At 49.3% G+C, this 16,141-nt stretch overlaps 1 protein-coding gene across 1 annotated transcript in view; it reads right to left on the reverse strand.

Moving 5' to 3' along the window:
* PPP1R3F (protein phosphatase 1 regulatory subunit 3F) overlaps positions 1-16,141 on the reverse strand; it is a 91,778-nt gene that overhangs the window by 43,345 nt on the left and 32,292 nt on the right. Inside the window, exons 2-3 of the mRNA XM_078664519.1 lie at positions 7,064-7,119; positions 213-289 (exon numbers count right to left, since the gene is read on the reverse strand). Of these exons, the coding sequence (XP_078520645.1) occupies positions 213-289; positions 7,064-7,119 (133 nt within the window). The remainder of the gene's footprint in view (positions 1-212; positions 290-7,063; positions 7,120-16,141) is intronic.

Raw genomic sequence — 16,141 nt, forward strand, 5'->3', positions numbered from 1 at the left:
AAAGCACCATTGCCTTCCATCTCCCCTAAGAATATGAAGCACCACTGCCTTCAATCTCCCTCAGCCTGTTAAGCACCACTGCCTTCCATCTCTGCTCAGAATGCAAAGCACCACTGCCTTCCATAGCCTGCTCAGCTTATAAGCACTATTGCCTTGACTACTCGGAGTCTATATTTAGCTGCCCTTTTACCACTGATGATGGGTCATCTCACCTGGTTGTTGGGCCTCTCTGGATGAAGGGGTGTGGGCTTTACAAGATGGGGTACAACATCCTCTTCAATGGTTAGCCCTAGAGGAAAGAAGAAAGAGACACAGATTCAATCAAAGACCGCTCTTCCACTGCAGTGGCATGGAGAGGGGAGCACAATGCACAGACAGAGAGGGGGGTCCACTGCAAGAGAGCTGGACAGAAAGCGGGGAGCACACTGCAAGAGCTGTAATTCAGACAGAAAGCAGGGAGCACACTGCAAGAGCTGTAATTCAGACAGAAAGAAGAGAGCACACTGCAAGAGCTGTAATTCAGACAGAAAGAATGGAGCACACTGCAAGATCTGTAATTCAGACAGAAAGAAGGGAGCACATTGCAAGAGCTGTAATTCAGACAGAAAGCGGGGAGCACACTGCAAGAGCTGTAATTCAGACAGAAAGAAGGGAGCACACTGCAAGAGCTGTAATTCAGACAGAAAGCGGGGAGCACACTGCAAGAGCTGCAATTCAGACAGAAAGAAGGGAGCACACTGCAAGAGCTGTAATTCAGACAGAAAGAAGGGAGCACACTGCAAGAGCTGTAATTCAGACAGAAAGCGGGGAGCACACTGCAAGAGCTGCAATTCAGACAGAAAGAAAGGAGCACACGGCAAGAGCTGTAATTCAGACAGAAAGCGGGGAGCACACTGCAAGAGCTGTAATTCAGACAGAAAGAAGGGAGCACACTGCAAGAGCTGTAATTCGGACAGAAAGCAGGGAGCACACTGCAAGATCTGTAATTCAGACAGAAAGAAGGGAGCACACTGCAAGATCTGTAATTCAGACAGAAAGCAGGGAGCACACTGCAAGAGCTGTAATTCAGACAGAAAGCAGGGAGCATACTACAAAGAGAGCTGTAGTTCAAATAGAAAGGGGAGCACACTGTAGACATGTAGAGGGGAGCACACTGCAAGAGCTGTAAGAGCTGTAATTCAGACAGAAAGAAGGGAGCACGCTGCAAGAGCTGTAATTCAGACAGAAAGCAGGGAGCACACTGCAAGAGAGCTGTAATTCAGACAGAAAGCAGGGAGCACACTGCAAGAGCTGTAATTCAGACAGAAAGCAGGGAGCACACTGCAAGAGCTGTAATTCGGACAGAAAGCAGGGAACACACTGCAAGAGCTGCAATTCAGACAGAAAGCAGGGAGCACACTGCAAGAGCTGTAATTCGGACAGAAAGCAGGGAGCACACTGCAATATCTGTAATTCAGACAGAAAGAAGGGAGCACACTGCAAAGAGACCTGTAGTTCAGATAGAAAGGGGGAGCACGCTGTAGACATGGAGAGGGGAGCACACTGCAAGAGAGCTGTAATTCAGACAGAAAGCAGGGAGCACACTGCAAGAGCTGTAATTTAGACAGAAAGCAGGGAGCACACTGCAAGAGCTGTAATTCAGACAGAAAGCAGGGAGCACACTGCAAGAGCTGTAATTCGGACAGAAAGCAGGGAGCACACTGCAAGAGCTGTAATTCAGACAAAAAGCAGGGAGCACACTGCAAGAGCTGTAATTCAGACAGAAAGCAGGGAGCACACTGCAAGAGCTGTAATTCAGACAGAAAGAAGGGAGCACACTGCAAAGAGAGCTGTAGTTCAGATAGAAAGGGGGAGCACGCTGTAGACATGGAGAGGGGAGCACACTGCAAGAGAGCTGTAATTCAGACAGAAAGCAGGGAGCACACTGCAATATCTGTAATTCAGACAGAAAGAAGGGAGTACACTGCAAAGAGACCTGTAGTTCAGATAGAAAGGGGGAGCACGCTGTAGACATGGAGAGGGGAGCACACTGCAAGAGAGCTGTAATTCAGACAGAAAGCAGGGAGCACACTGCAAGAGCTGTAATTTAGACAGAAAGCAGGGAGCACACTGCAAGAGCTGTAATTCGGACAGAAAGCAGGGAGCACACTGCAAGAGCTGTAATTCAGACAGAAAGAAGGGAGCACACTGCAAAGAGAGCTGTAGTTCAGATAGAAAGGGGGAGCACATTGTAGACATGGAGAGGGGAGCACACTACAAGAGCTGTAATTCAGACAGAAAGCAGGGAGCACACTGCAAGAGCTGTAATTTAGACAGAAAGAAGGGAGCACACTGCAAGAGCTGTAATTCAGACAGAAAGCGGGGAGCACACTGCAAGAGCTGTAATTCAGACAGAAAGGAGGGAGCACACTGGAAGAGCTGTAATTCAGACAGAAAGCAGGGAGCACACTGCAAAGAGAGCTGTAATTCAGACAGAAAGCAGGGAGCACACTGCAAGAGCTGTAATTCAGACAGAAAGCACACTGCAAGAGCTGTAATTTAGACAGAAAGAAGGGAGCACACTGCAAGAGCTGTAATTCAGACAGAAAGGAGGGCGCAGACTGCAAGAGCTGTAATTCAGACAGAAAGGAGGGAGCACACTGGAAGAGCTCTAATTCAGACAGAAAGCAGGGAGCACACTGCAAAGAGAGCTGTAATTCAGACATAAAGCAGGGAGCACACTGCAAGAGCTGTAATTCAGACAGAAAGCAGGGAGCATACTGCAAGAGCTGTAATTCAGACAGAAAGCAGGGAGCACACTGCAAGAGCTGTAATTCAGACAGAAAGCAGGGAGCACACTGCAAGAGCTGTAATTCAGACAGAAAGCGGGGAGCACAGTGCAAGAGCTGTAATTCAGACAGAAAGGAGGGCGCAGACTGCAAGAGCTGTAATTCAGACAGAAAGGAGGGAGCACACTGGAAGAGCTGTAATTCAGACAGAAAGCAGGGAGCACACTGCAAAGAGAGCTGTAATTCAGACATAAAGCAGGGAGCACACTGCAAGAGCTGTAATTCAGACAGAAAGCAGGGAGCATACTGCAAGAGCTGTAATTCAGACAGAAAGCAGGGAGCACACTGCAAGAGCTGTAATTCAGACAGAAAGCAGGGAGCACACTGCAAGAGCTGTAATTCAGACAGAAAGCGGGGAGCACAGTGCAAGAGCTGTAATTCAGACAGAAAGGAGGGCGCAGACTGCAAGAGCTGTAATTCAGACAGAAAGCAGGGAGCACACTGCAAGATCTGTAATTCAGACAGAAAGAAGGGAGCACACTGCAAAGAGAGCTGTAATTCAGACAGAAAGCAGGGAGCACACTGCAAGAGCTGTAATTCAGACAGAAAGCAGGGAGCATACTGCAAGAGCTGTAATTCAGACAGAAAGCAGGGAGCACACAGCAAGAGCTGTAATTCAGACAGAACGCAGGGAGCACACTGCAAGAGCTGTAATTCAGACAGAAAGCGGGGAGCACACTGCAAGAGCTGTAATTCAGACAGAAAGGAGGGAGCACACTGCAAGAGCTGTAATTTAGACAGAAAGCAGGGAGCACACTGCAAGAGCTGTAATTCGGACAGAAAGCAGGGAGCACACTGCAAGAGCTGTAATTCAGACAGAAAGAAGGGAGCACACTGCAAAGAGAGCTGTAGTTCAGATAGAAAGGGGGAGCACATTGTAGACATGGAGAGGGGATCACACTGCAAGAGCTGTAATTCAGACAGAAAGCAGGGAGCACACTGCAAGAGCTGTAATTTAGACAGAAAGAAGGGAGCACACTGCAAGAGCTGTAATTCAGACAGAAAGCGGGGAGCACACTGCAAGAGCTGTAATTCAGACAGAAAGGAGGGAGCACACTGGAAGAGCTGTAATTCAGACAGAAAGCAGGGAGCACACTGCAAAGAGAGCTGTAATTCAGACAGAAAGCAGGGAGCACACTGCAAGAGCTGTAATTCAGACAGAAAGCAGGGAGCATACTGCAAGAGCTGTAATTCAGACAGAAAGCAGGGAGCACACTGCAAGAGCTGTAATTCAGACAGAAAGCACACTGCAAGAGCTGTAATTTAGACAGAAAGAAGGGAGCACACGGCAAGAGCTGTAATTCAGACAGAAAGGAGGGCGCAGACTGCAAGAGCTGTAATTCAGACAGAAAGGAGGGAGCACACTGGAAGAGCTCTAATTCAGACAGAAAGCAGGGAGCACACTGCAAAGAGAGCTGTAATTCAGACATAAAGCAGGGAGCACACTGCAAGAGCTGTAATTCAGACAGAAAGCAGGGTGCATACTGCAAGAGCTGTAATTCAGACAGAAAGCAGGGAGCACACTGCAAGAGCTGTAATTCAGACAGAAAGCAGGGAGCACACTGCAAGAGCTGTAATTCAGACAGAAAGCGGGGAGCACAGTGCAAGAGCTGTAATTCAGACAGAAAGGAGGGCGCAGACTGCAAGAGCTGTAATTCAGACAGAAAGGAGGGAGCACACTGGAAGAGCTGTAATTCAGACAGAAAGCAGGGAGCACACTGCAAAGAGAGCTGTAATTCAGACATAATAAAGCAGGGCGCACACTGCAAGAGCTGTAATTCAGACAGAGAGCAGGGAGCATACTGCAAGAGCTGTAATTCAGACAGAAAGCAGGGAGCACACTGCAAGAGCTGTAATTCAGACAGAAAGCAGGGAGCACACTGCAAGAGCTGTAATTCAGACAGAAAGCGGGGAGCACAGTGCAAGAGCTGTAATTCAGACAGAAAGGAGGGCGCAGACTGCAAGAGCTGTAATTCAGACAGAAAGCAGGGAGCACACTGCAAGATCTGTAATTCAGACAGAAAGAAGGGAGCACACTGCAAAGAGAGCTGTAATTCAGACAGAAAGCAGGGAGCACACTGCAAGAGCTGTAATTCAGACAGAAAGCAGGGAGCATACTGCAAGAGCTGTAATTCAGACAGAAAGCAGGGAGTACACAGCAAGAGCTGTAATTCAGACAGAACGCAGGGAGCACACTGCAAGAGCTGTAATTCAGACAGAAAGCGGGGAGCACACTGCAAGAGCTGTAATTCAGACAGAAAGGAGGGAGCACACTGCAAGAGCTGTACTCCAGACAGAAAGCAGGGAGCACACTGCAAGAGCTGTAATTCAGACAGAAAGGAGGGAGCACACTGCAAGAGCTGTAATTCAGACAGAAAGCAGGGAACACACTGCAAAGAGAGCTGTAATTCAGACAGAAAGCAGGGAGCACACTGCAAGAGCTGTAATTCAGACAGAAAGCAGGGAGTATACTGCAAGAGCTGTAATTCAGACAGAAGGCAGGGAGCACACTGCAAGAGCTGTAATTCAGACAGAAAGCAGGGAGCACACTGCAAGAGCTGTAATTCAGACAGAAAGCGGGGAACACACTGCAAGAGCTGTAATTCAGACAGAAAGGAGGGAACACACTGCAAGAGCTGTAATTCAGACAGAAAGCAGGGAGCACACTGCAAAGAGAGCTGTAATTCAGACAGAAAGCAGGGAGCACACTGCAAGAGCTGTAATTCAGACAAAGCAGGGAGCACACTGCAAAGAGAGCTGTAATTCAGACAGAAAGCAGGGAGCACACTGCAAGAGCTGTAAGTCAGACAGAAAGCAGGGAGCACACTGCGGGAGCTGTAATTCAGACAGAAAGAAGGGAGCACACTGCAAGAGCTGTAATTCAGACAGAAAGCAGGGAGCACACTGGAAGAGCTCTAATTCAGACAGAAAGAAGGGAGCACACTGCAAAGAGAGCTGTAGTTCAGATAGAAAGGGGGAGCACGCTGTAGACATGGAGAGGGGAGCATACTGCAGGAGAGCTGTAATTCAGACACAGAACTGGAGCACACGGCACAGATATTGAGAGGGGAACACACTGAAAAAAGAGCTGTAGTTCGTGCAGCAAAAGGGGAGCACGCTGTAGAGGTAAGTAGAAGGAAGCACACTGCAAGACAGCTGTAGTTGAAAAAGAAAGCGGGGAGCACGCTGCACAAGAGCTGTAGTACCACGGGGAGAGGGGGGCATGGCAAGAGAACCATATCACTCAGAGGGAATGGGGTGAACATGGAGGGAAGTGGAAACAGAGGTGGGAGGAGACACAGGAGGAATGGAGAGCACATAAAAGGAGGGGTGATACAGGGAAGGGAAGCACACAAAGGGAAGGGGAGAAAAAAGGAAAGGGGGAAACATAGGGAAGGGAGAGCACACAGAGGGAAGGGAGGACACACAGAGGGAAGGGGGAGCACACAGAGGGAAGGGAGGGCACACAGAGGGAAGGGGGGGAACAGGGAAGGGAGGGCACACAGAGGGAAGGGGGGGAACAGGGAAGGGAGGGCACACAGAGGGAAGGGAGAGCACACAGAGGGAAGGGAGGGCACACAGAGGGAAGGGGGAGCATACAGAGGGAAGGGAGGGCACACAGAGGGAAGGGAGGGCACACAGAGGTGAGGGAGAACACACACAGGGAAGGGAGGGCACACAGAGGGAAGGGAGGGCACACAGAGGGAAGGGAGGGCACACAGAGGTGAGGGAGAACACACACAGGGAAGGGAGGGCACACACAGGGAAGGGAGAGCACACAGAGGGAAGGGGGAGCACACAAAGGGAAGGGAGGGCACACAGAGGGAAGGGAGAGCACACAGAGGGAAGGGAGGGCACACAGAGGGAAGGGAGAGCACACAGAGGGAAGGGGGAGCACACAAAGGGAAGGGAGGGCACACAGAGGGAAGGGAGGGCACACAGAGGGAAGGGAGGGCACACAGAGGGAAGGGAGAGCACACAGAGGGAAGGGAGGGCACACAGAGGGAAGGGAGAGCACACAGAGGGAAGGGAGGGCACACAGAGGGAAGGGGGTTGTGGGAAAGAGAGGCTGAGCGCAGGAGAACACACAGGTAAAGCATGACACACAGAGGAGGAGGCACACGGAAGAGGGAGCACCCGGGTGGAATGCAGACTCTGAGGTGGGAAGCAGTTTGTGGGTACAGGAGGATGGATGCCACCAGGGTGTACATGTAAGCCTCTGGCTGAGTACTTACCTGCTGTGGGGAAAGTGTCCTGTGCTTTGATCATTCCTGAGAACTCCTCTGCAAACCTGGGAAAGGAAAGGGAACAGTCTGAGTTTGTATCGACCAAGCATTGCAACCACAGGTAGGTGATCATGTGCAAGCTGCAGAAAATGGGTGCAGAGACAAGATGACCAGGAAACTCATGCAAACAAGGACACAGGCAGCACTCCTGGGCTTAGGTCAACAATCTGGTGATTGCTTGGAGATGCTGTCCTGGTTCACTCCAGCTGAGCCAGTGAAATGGTGACTTGTAGAAGAAGAACACAGGTCTGAAGCATTGTGCTTTTGGTGACATGAATACATCTGGATACTTTACAGGGCTGTCAGAAGGGGCGATCCCAGAGGACCAGGATATGCTCTCCCGACCACTCCGTGACCCACCTCTCCCTGTAATACAGCCGAGTCCTACGGGAGGTCTTCGCCGGGGAGGACTCCGGGTCTAAGATCGTACACACTGAGCTCACACCACACTTATGAACGGACACCACACCGTAGGTTTCAGTAAGCAAGTTATTTATCACACAGTAGAGTTTTAGGCAAAAATGAACACGTATTTACAAGCGATCGAGGGATCGTAAAGTCTCGGTTGTAAGGAGTAGGGTAGCGGGACAGTCTCAGTATTAGGCCATTACAAAGTGTACCCTGCGCACAGCTCTCAATCCTCGAGCCGGGGGATACGGAAGATGGAGGTCGTACTGGCTGCTCCATTCACTTCTCCTCGAGCCAGGTCGTGTTGGTAGCGTCGATGGTCCAGCCGGACCAGAGTACTCCTCGAGCCGCGACGAGGTCAGCAGGACTGGATCCGGAGTGAACAGAGTGTCCGTCCGTTCTTGAGGAGCCGCGACAACGTCAGCAGGGCTCAGGGTGTTTCAACGAATGTCCTTAGAGTTTAAGGATGAGCCGCGACGAGGTCAGCAGGGCTCCGAGGTTCCAGTTCCTTCTTCACAAGGATGAGCCGTGACAGCGTCAGCAGGGCTCAGGGTGTTTCAACGAATGTCCTTAGAGTTCAAGGATGAGCCGCGACGAGGTCAGCAGGGCTCCGAGGTTCCAGTTCCTTCTTCACGGGGATGAGCCGCGTCAGCAGGGCTCGCTAAGTTCCAACGTCCAGTCTTCTCCCCAAGGGTTGAGCCGCGATCAGATCAGCAGGGCTGTCTTGTCCAGGATACAACTGCCCGCTAGTTCTTGGGCGGGCCTTGATATAGCGCAGTGGCCCTTTGATGTCCGGACCCTCGCAGGCGGAGATCTCATGCCTCCGGGCTGGTCGTTGGCTGTTCCATCGGCTGGTCCTTTGATTCATTTGAAGATGCGTCCGGGGATTCTCAGACGCCAAGCAGGGTCTGGAGCCAGCTCTCGGGGAGGCCAGAGGTGCGATCGAAACCAGCCCACGGGGGAAGGCCAGAGGTGTGAGAGAAACCAGTCTCCCAGGGGAGGCCGGAGGTGCAATTGGAACTCTTTGGTCCTATCTCACTCAGGAAGCCCTCTACCCCCCCAGCCGGGCATGGCGCGTGTGCAGCCTAAGTTTCGCTGGGACCGGGGTCAGGCAAGGGCTATGGAGTCAGGGACCTCGGGAAGGGTAATGGCGGCTAGTGGCCCTGTGGGGGGATGCAGGTTCTGGGCACCCGGTGCCGGGGTGCAGGGCTGGGCTAACTGGGCGCTGAGGAACGGGGGAACCACGCCACGAGGCCAGGTCCAACAAGGGCCATACAGGTGTGGATTGTACAGACAGATCCCAGTGCCCAAGGGTAACCCCAGAATGGGAAGGAGCACAGGAGCAAATGTCCAGGACCAGTACAAAATGGAGTCAACCAAAGACAAGGACACAAGTACAGTAACTGCAAGAACAAGAGTGCACTGCCATGAAGAAAACAAGTCACCCTGCAGCCTAAAGAGAGTAAACCAACACAAAGAACAACATGCCATCTGCACCGAGGACAAGAGCAGAAGAAAGAGCACCTTCATGAAGAAAACAAGTCACCCTTCAGCCTAAAGAGAGTAAACCAACACAAAGAACAACAGACCATCTGCACCGAGGACAAGAGCAGAAGAGAGAGCACCTTCATGAAGAAAACAAGTCACCCTTCAGCCTAAAGAGAGTAAACCAACACAAAGAACAAGTGATCATCAACACGAGGACAAGAGCAGGAGAGAGTGCCCTGTAAGGAAGTAAACAAGTCACCCTTCAGCCTAAAGACAGCAAACCAACACAAAGAACAAGTGATCATCAACACGAGGACAAGAGCAGGAGAGAGTGCCCTGTAAGGAAGTAAACAAGTCACCCTTCAGCCTAAAGAGAGTAAACCAACACAAAGAACAAGTGATCATCAACACGAGGACAAGAGCAGGAGAGAGTGCCCTGTAAGGAAGTAAACAAGTCACCCTTCAGCCTAAAGACAGCAAACCAACACAAAGAACAAGTGATCATCAACACGAGGCCAAGAGCAGGAGAGAGTGCCGTGTAAGGAAGTAAACAAGTCACCCTTCAGCCTAAAGACAGCAAACCAACACAAAGAACAAGTGATCATCAACACGAGGCCAAGAACAGGAGAGAGTGCCCTGTAAGGAAGTAAACAAGTCACCCTTTAGCCTAAAGACAGCAAACCAACACAAAGAACAAGTGATCATCAACAGGAGGACAAGAGCAGGAGAGAGTGCCGTGTAAGGAAGTAAACAAGTCACACTTCAGCCTAAAGAGACTAAACCAACACAAAGAACAAGTGATCATCAACACAAGGACAAGAGCAGGAGAGAGTGCCCTGTAAGGAAGTAAACAAGTCACCCTTCAGCCTAAAGACAGCAAACCAACACGAAGAACAAGTGATCATCAACACGAGGACAAGAGCAGGAGAGAGTGCCCTGTAAGGAAGTAAACAAGTCACCCTTCAGCCTAAAGACAGCAAACCAACACAAAGAACAAGTGATCATCAACAGGAGGACAAGAGCAGGAGAGAGTGCCGTGTAAGGAAGTAAACAAGTCACCCTTCAGCCTAAAGAGAGTAAACCAACACAAAGAACAACAGACCATCTGCACCGAGGACAAGAGCAGAAGAAAGAGCACTGTAAAGAGAGTAAACCAACACAAAGAGCAACAGACCATCTGCACCGAGGACAAGAGCAGAAGAGAGAGCACCTTCATGAAGAAAACAAGTCACCCTTCAGCCTAAAGAAAATGAACTAACACAAAGAACAAGTGATCATCAACACGAGGACAAGAGCAGGAGAGAGTGCCATGTAAGGAAGTAAACAAGTCACCCTACAGCCTAAAGAGAGTAAACCAACACAAAGAACAAGTGATCATCAACACGAGGACAAGAGCAGGAGAGAGTGCCCTGTAAGGAAGTAAACAAGTCACCCGTCAGCCTAAAGACAGCAAACCAACACAAAGAACAAGTGATCATCAACACGAGGACAAGAGCAGGAGAGAGTGTCGTGTAAGGAAGTAAACAAGTCACCCTTCAGCCTAAAGACAGTAAACCAACACAAAGAACAAGTGATCATCAACACGAGGACAAGAGCAGGAGAGAGTGCCCTGTAAGGTAGTAAACAGGTCACCCTTCAGCCTAAAGAGAGTAAACCAACACAAAGAACAAGTGATCATCAACAGGAGGACAAGAGCAGGAGAGAGTGCCGTGTAAGGAAGTAAACAAGTCACACTTCAGCCTAAAGAGACTAAACCAACACAAAGAACAAGTGATCATCAACACAAGGACAAGAGCAGGAGAGAGTGCCCTGTAAGGAAGTAAACAAGTCACCCTTTAGCCTAAAGACAGCAAACCAACACAAAGAACAAGTGATCATCAACAGGAGGACAAGAGCAGGAGAGAGTGCCGTGTAAGGAAGTAAACAAGTCACACTTCAGCCTAAAGACAGCAAACCAACACAAAGAACAAGTGATCATCAACAGGAGGACAAGAGCAGGAGAGAGTGCCGTGTAAGGAAGTAAACAAGTCACACTTCAGCCTAAAGACAGCAAACCAACACAAAGAACAAGTGATCATCAACAGGAGGACAAGAGCAGGAGAGAGTGCCGTGTAAGGAAGTAAACAAGTCACACTTCAGCCTAAAGAGACTAAACCAACACAAAGAACAAGTGATCATCAACACAAGGACAAGAGCAGGAGAGAGTGCCCTGTAAGGAAGTAAACAAGTCACCCGTCAGCCTAAAGACAGCAAACCAACACAAAGAACAAGTGATCCTCAACACGAGGACAAGAGCAGGAGAGAGTGTCGTGTAAGGAAGTAAACAAGTCACCCTTCAGCCTAAAGACAGTAAACCAACACAAAGAACAAGTGATCATCTGCACCGAGGACAAGAGCAGACATGAACGTACTGTCATGAAGTAAACAAGTCACCCTGCAGCCTAAAGGTAACAAACCAACATGAAAAGCAACAGACCATTTGCACTGAGGACTAGAGCATAAGAGAGAGCACCTTCATGAAGAAAACAAGTCAACCTTCAGACAAAAGACAGTAAACCAACACAAAGAACAAGTGATCATCTGCACCGAGAACAAGAGCAGACATGAACGTACTGTCACGAAGTAAACAAGTCAACCTACATCCTAAAGTGAATAAACGAACACGAAGAGCAGCAGACCATCAGCACAGAGGACAAGAACATGCAAGAATGCACTGACATAAAGTAAGCAAGTCAACCTTAGGCCTAAGAAGAGACTAAACCAACATGAAAAGCAACAGACCATCTCCACCGAGGACAAGAGCAGAAGAGAATTCCTTGTAAGGAAGTAAACAAGTCAACCTTCATCCTAAAGACAGTAAACCAACCAAAACAAAGAACAGGTGATCATCAGCACGAGGACAAGAGCAGACATGAATGTACTGTCATGAAGTAAACAAGTCAACCTACAGCCTAAAGACATCAAACCAACACGAAGAGCAACAGAGTATCTGCATAGAGGACAAGAGCAAAAGAGAGAGCACTGTCATGGGTACCACACAGACAAATAACCCCCAAGGGTACCACAGAGACAAACAAACTCCATGGGTACCACAGAGACAAACAACCTCCAAGGGTACTACAGAGACAAACAAACCTCCATGGGTACCACTCAGACAATCAACCTCCAAGGGTATCACAAAGACAAACAACCTCTATGGGTACCGCAGAGACAAACAATCTCCACGGGTACCACAGAGACAAACAACCTCCACGGGTACCACAGAGACAAACAACCTCCAAGGGTACCACAGATACAAAGAACCTCCACGAGTACCACAGAGACAAACAACCTCCAAGGGTACCACGGAGACAAACAACCTCCACAGGTCCCACAGAGGCAAACAACCTCCACAGGTACCGCAGAGATAAACAACTTCCACGGGTACTGCAGAGACAAACAACCTCTAAGAGTACCATGGAGACAAACAACCTCCAGGGTATCACATAGACAAACAACCTCCACAGGTACAGCAGAGACAAACAACCTCCAAGAGTACCATAGAGACAAACAACCTCCCCAGCTACCACACAGACAAACAATCTCCAAGGGTATAACAGAGATAAACAACCTCCCCAAGTACCGCAGAGATAAACAATCTCCTTGGGTACAGCAGAGACAAACAACCGCCATGGGTACCGCAGACATAAACAACCTCCATGGGTACTACAGAGAAAAACAACCACCACAAGTACTGCAGAGACAAACAACCTCCCAGGGTATGACAGATACAAACAACCTCCACAGGTAACGTAGAGACAAACAACTTCCATGGGTACCACAGAGACAAACAACCTCCATGGGTACCGCAGAGACAAACAACCTCCACAGGTACCGCAGAGACAAACAACCTCTACAGATACCGCAGAGATGAACAACTTCCACGGGTACTGCAGAGACAAACAACCTCTAGGATACCACAGAGCCAAACAACCTCCAAGGGTACCACACAGTAAAACAACCTCCAAGGGGACCACAGAGACAAACAACCTCCACGAGTACCGCAGAGAAAAACAAACTCCACGGGTACCACAGAGACAAACAACCTCCACAGGTAACGCAGAGGCAAACAACCTCCAAGGGTGCCACAGAGGCAAACAACCTCCATGAGTACCACAGAGAAAAACAACCTCCATGGGTACCACAGAGACAAACAACCTGCAAGGGTACCACAGAGACAAACAACCCACACGGGTACCACAGAGACAAACAACCTCCACAGGTACCACACGAACAAATAACCTCAAGAGGTACCCCAGAGACAAACAACCTCCACAGGTACCAAGGAGACAAACAACCTCCACAGGTACCGCAGAGGCAAACAACCTCCACGGGGAACACAGAGACTAACAACCTCCACAAGTACTGCAGAGACAAACAACCTCCACAGGTACCACAGAGACAAACAACCTCTAAGGGTACCGCAGAGACAAACAAACTCCAAAGGTACCACACAGACAAACAACCTTCACAGGTACCATGGAGACAAACAACCTCCACAGGTACCGCAGAGGCAAACAACCTCCAAGGGTACCACAGAGACAAACAACCTCCACAAGTACTGCAGAGACAAACAACTTCCAATGGGTACCACAGAGACAAACAACCTCCACGAGTACCGTAGAGAAAAACCACCTCCACGGGTACCACAGAGACAAACAACCTCCAAGGGTACCGCAGAGACAAACAAACTCAACAGGTACCCCAGAGACAAACAACCTCCACAGGTACCACAGAGACAAACAACCTCCACAGGTACCGCAGAGGCAAACAACCTCCACAGGTACCGCAGAGATAAACAACTTCCACAGGTACTGCAGAGACAAACAGCCTCTAAGAGTACCACAGAGACAAACAACCTCTAAGGGTACCACATAGACAAACAACCTCCACAGGTACCGCAAAGACAAACAACCTCCAAGGGTACCATAGAGACAAACAACCTCCACAGCTACCACACAGACAAACAACCTCCAAGGGTATAAAAGAGACAAACAACCTCCACAAGTACCGCAGAGATAAACAATCTCCTTGGGTGCAGCAGAGACAAACAACCTCCATGGGTACCGCAGACATAAACAACCTCCATGGGTACTACAGAGATACCAACCTCCATAGGTACCGCGGAGACAAACAACCTTCATGGGTACCGCAGAGACAAACAACCTTCATAGGTACCGCAGAGACAAACAACAGCCACAGGTACCGCAGAGACAAACAACAGCCACAGGTACCGCAGAGACAAACAACCTCCACAGATAGCACAGAGATAAACAACTTTCACGGGTACTGCAGAGACAAACAACCTCTAAGATACCACAGGGCCAAACAAACTCCAAGGGTACCACAGAGACAAACAACCTCTAAGATACCACAGGGCCAAACAACCTCCACAGCTACCACACAGACAAACAACCTCCAAGGGTATAACAGAGACAAACAACCTCCACAAGTACTGCAGAGATAAACAACCTCATTGGGTACAGCAGAGACAAACATCCTCCACGGGTACCGCAGACATAAACAACCTCCATGGGTACTACAGAGATAAACTACCTCCATGGGTACCGCAGAGACAAACAACCTCCAAGGGTATAACAGAGACAAACAACCTCCACAAGAACCGCAGAGATAAACAACCTCCTTGGGTACAGCAGAGATAAACAACCTCCACGGGTACCGCAGACATAAACAACCTCCATGGGTACTACAGAGATAAACTATCTCCACGGGTACCGCAGAGACAAACAACCTTCAAGGGTATGACAGATACAAACAACCTCCACAGGTAACGTAGAGACAAACAACCTCCATGGGTACCGCAGAGACAAACAACCTCCATGGGTACTGCAGAGACAAACAACCTCCACAGGTACCGCAGAGACAAACAACCTCCACAGGTACCGCAGAGATAAACAACTTCCACAGGTACTGCAGAGACAAACAACTTCTAAGAGTACCACAGAGACAAACAACCTCCAAGGGTACCACATAGACAAACAACCTCCACAGGTACCGCAGAGACAAACAACCTTCACAGGTACCGCAGAGACAAACATTCTCCAAGGGTACCGCAGAGGCAAACAACCTCCACAGGTACCACAGAGAAAACCTCCACGGGTACCGCAGAGACAACCTCCACGGGTACCACAGAGACAAGCAACCTCCAAGGGTACCACAGAGACAAACAACATCCACAGGTACCACAGATACAAACAACCTCCACAGGTACCACAGAGACTAACAACCTCCAAGGGTACCGTAGAGACAAACAACACAACACAGAGAATCTTCCTAGGGGTGCCGCCAAGACTATCCCTGCAAGTCTTATACACAACACACAAAACATACAGGAACCGCTCCATGGGGACAGCTGGGACAAACAAACTCTGCATGTCTGATACACAACACACACAAGAACGTCTCCTGGGGTACCAACGAGACAATCTCTGCACGTCCGGTACACAACACACACAAGAACCTCTTCAAGGGCACCACAGAGACAACATCAACACATCGGTACACAATACACTGAAGAACCTCTCCAGGGGTTCTAAAGCGACAACCTCTGCATGTCTGTACACAACACACACAAGAACCTCTGGATGCCTAGTAGAGAACACACCACAAAACAACTCTATATAATTAGTGCTCACCAGATTCCTTTAATGGGTAAGAATTGACAAGAGGTCCCCTTGTCACATACAACTCAATAAATGGGTCCCATGACTAAATAGATCCCTTCAGCTTTAACAAATTAATGAATGGATCCCCATAGCATTCAAGAACTGATTAAAGGATCCCTCTAGTGTCCATGCAAGGATGGGTCCCTCTAGCATCCATGCATCAATAAATCCCTTTAGCATCCATGCATCAATGGATATCTCTAGCATCCATGTATCGATGGATCCCTCTAGCGTCCATGCATCAGTGGGTCCCTCTAGTTTTTATGTATCAATTGATCCCTCTAGCGTCCACCACCGTTAGATCTCTCTAGCGTCCATGCACCGGTGGATACCTCTAGAATGCATGAATCGGTGGATTCCTCTAGGGTCCATGCATCAATGGATCCCTCTAGCATCCATGCATCGG

This window comes from Lissotriton helveticus, chromosome 10 (genome assembly GCF_964261635.1).
Source record: "Lissotriton helveticus chromosome 10, aLisHel1.1, whole genome shotgun sequence".
NCBI classification, from domain to species: domain Eukaryota; kingdom Metazoa; phylum Chordata; class Amphibia; order Caudata; family Salamandridae; genus Lissotriton; species Lissotriton helveticus.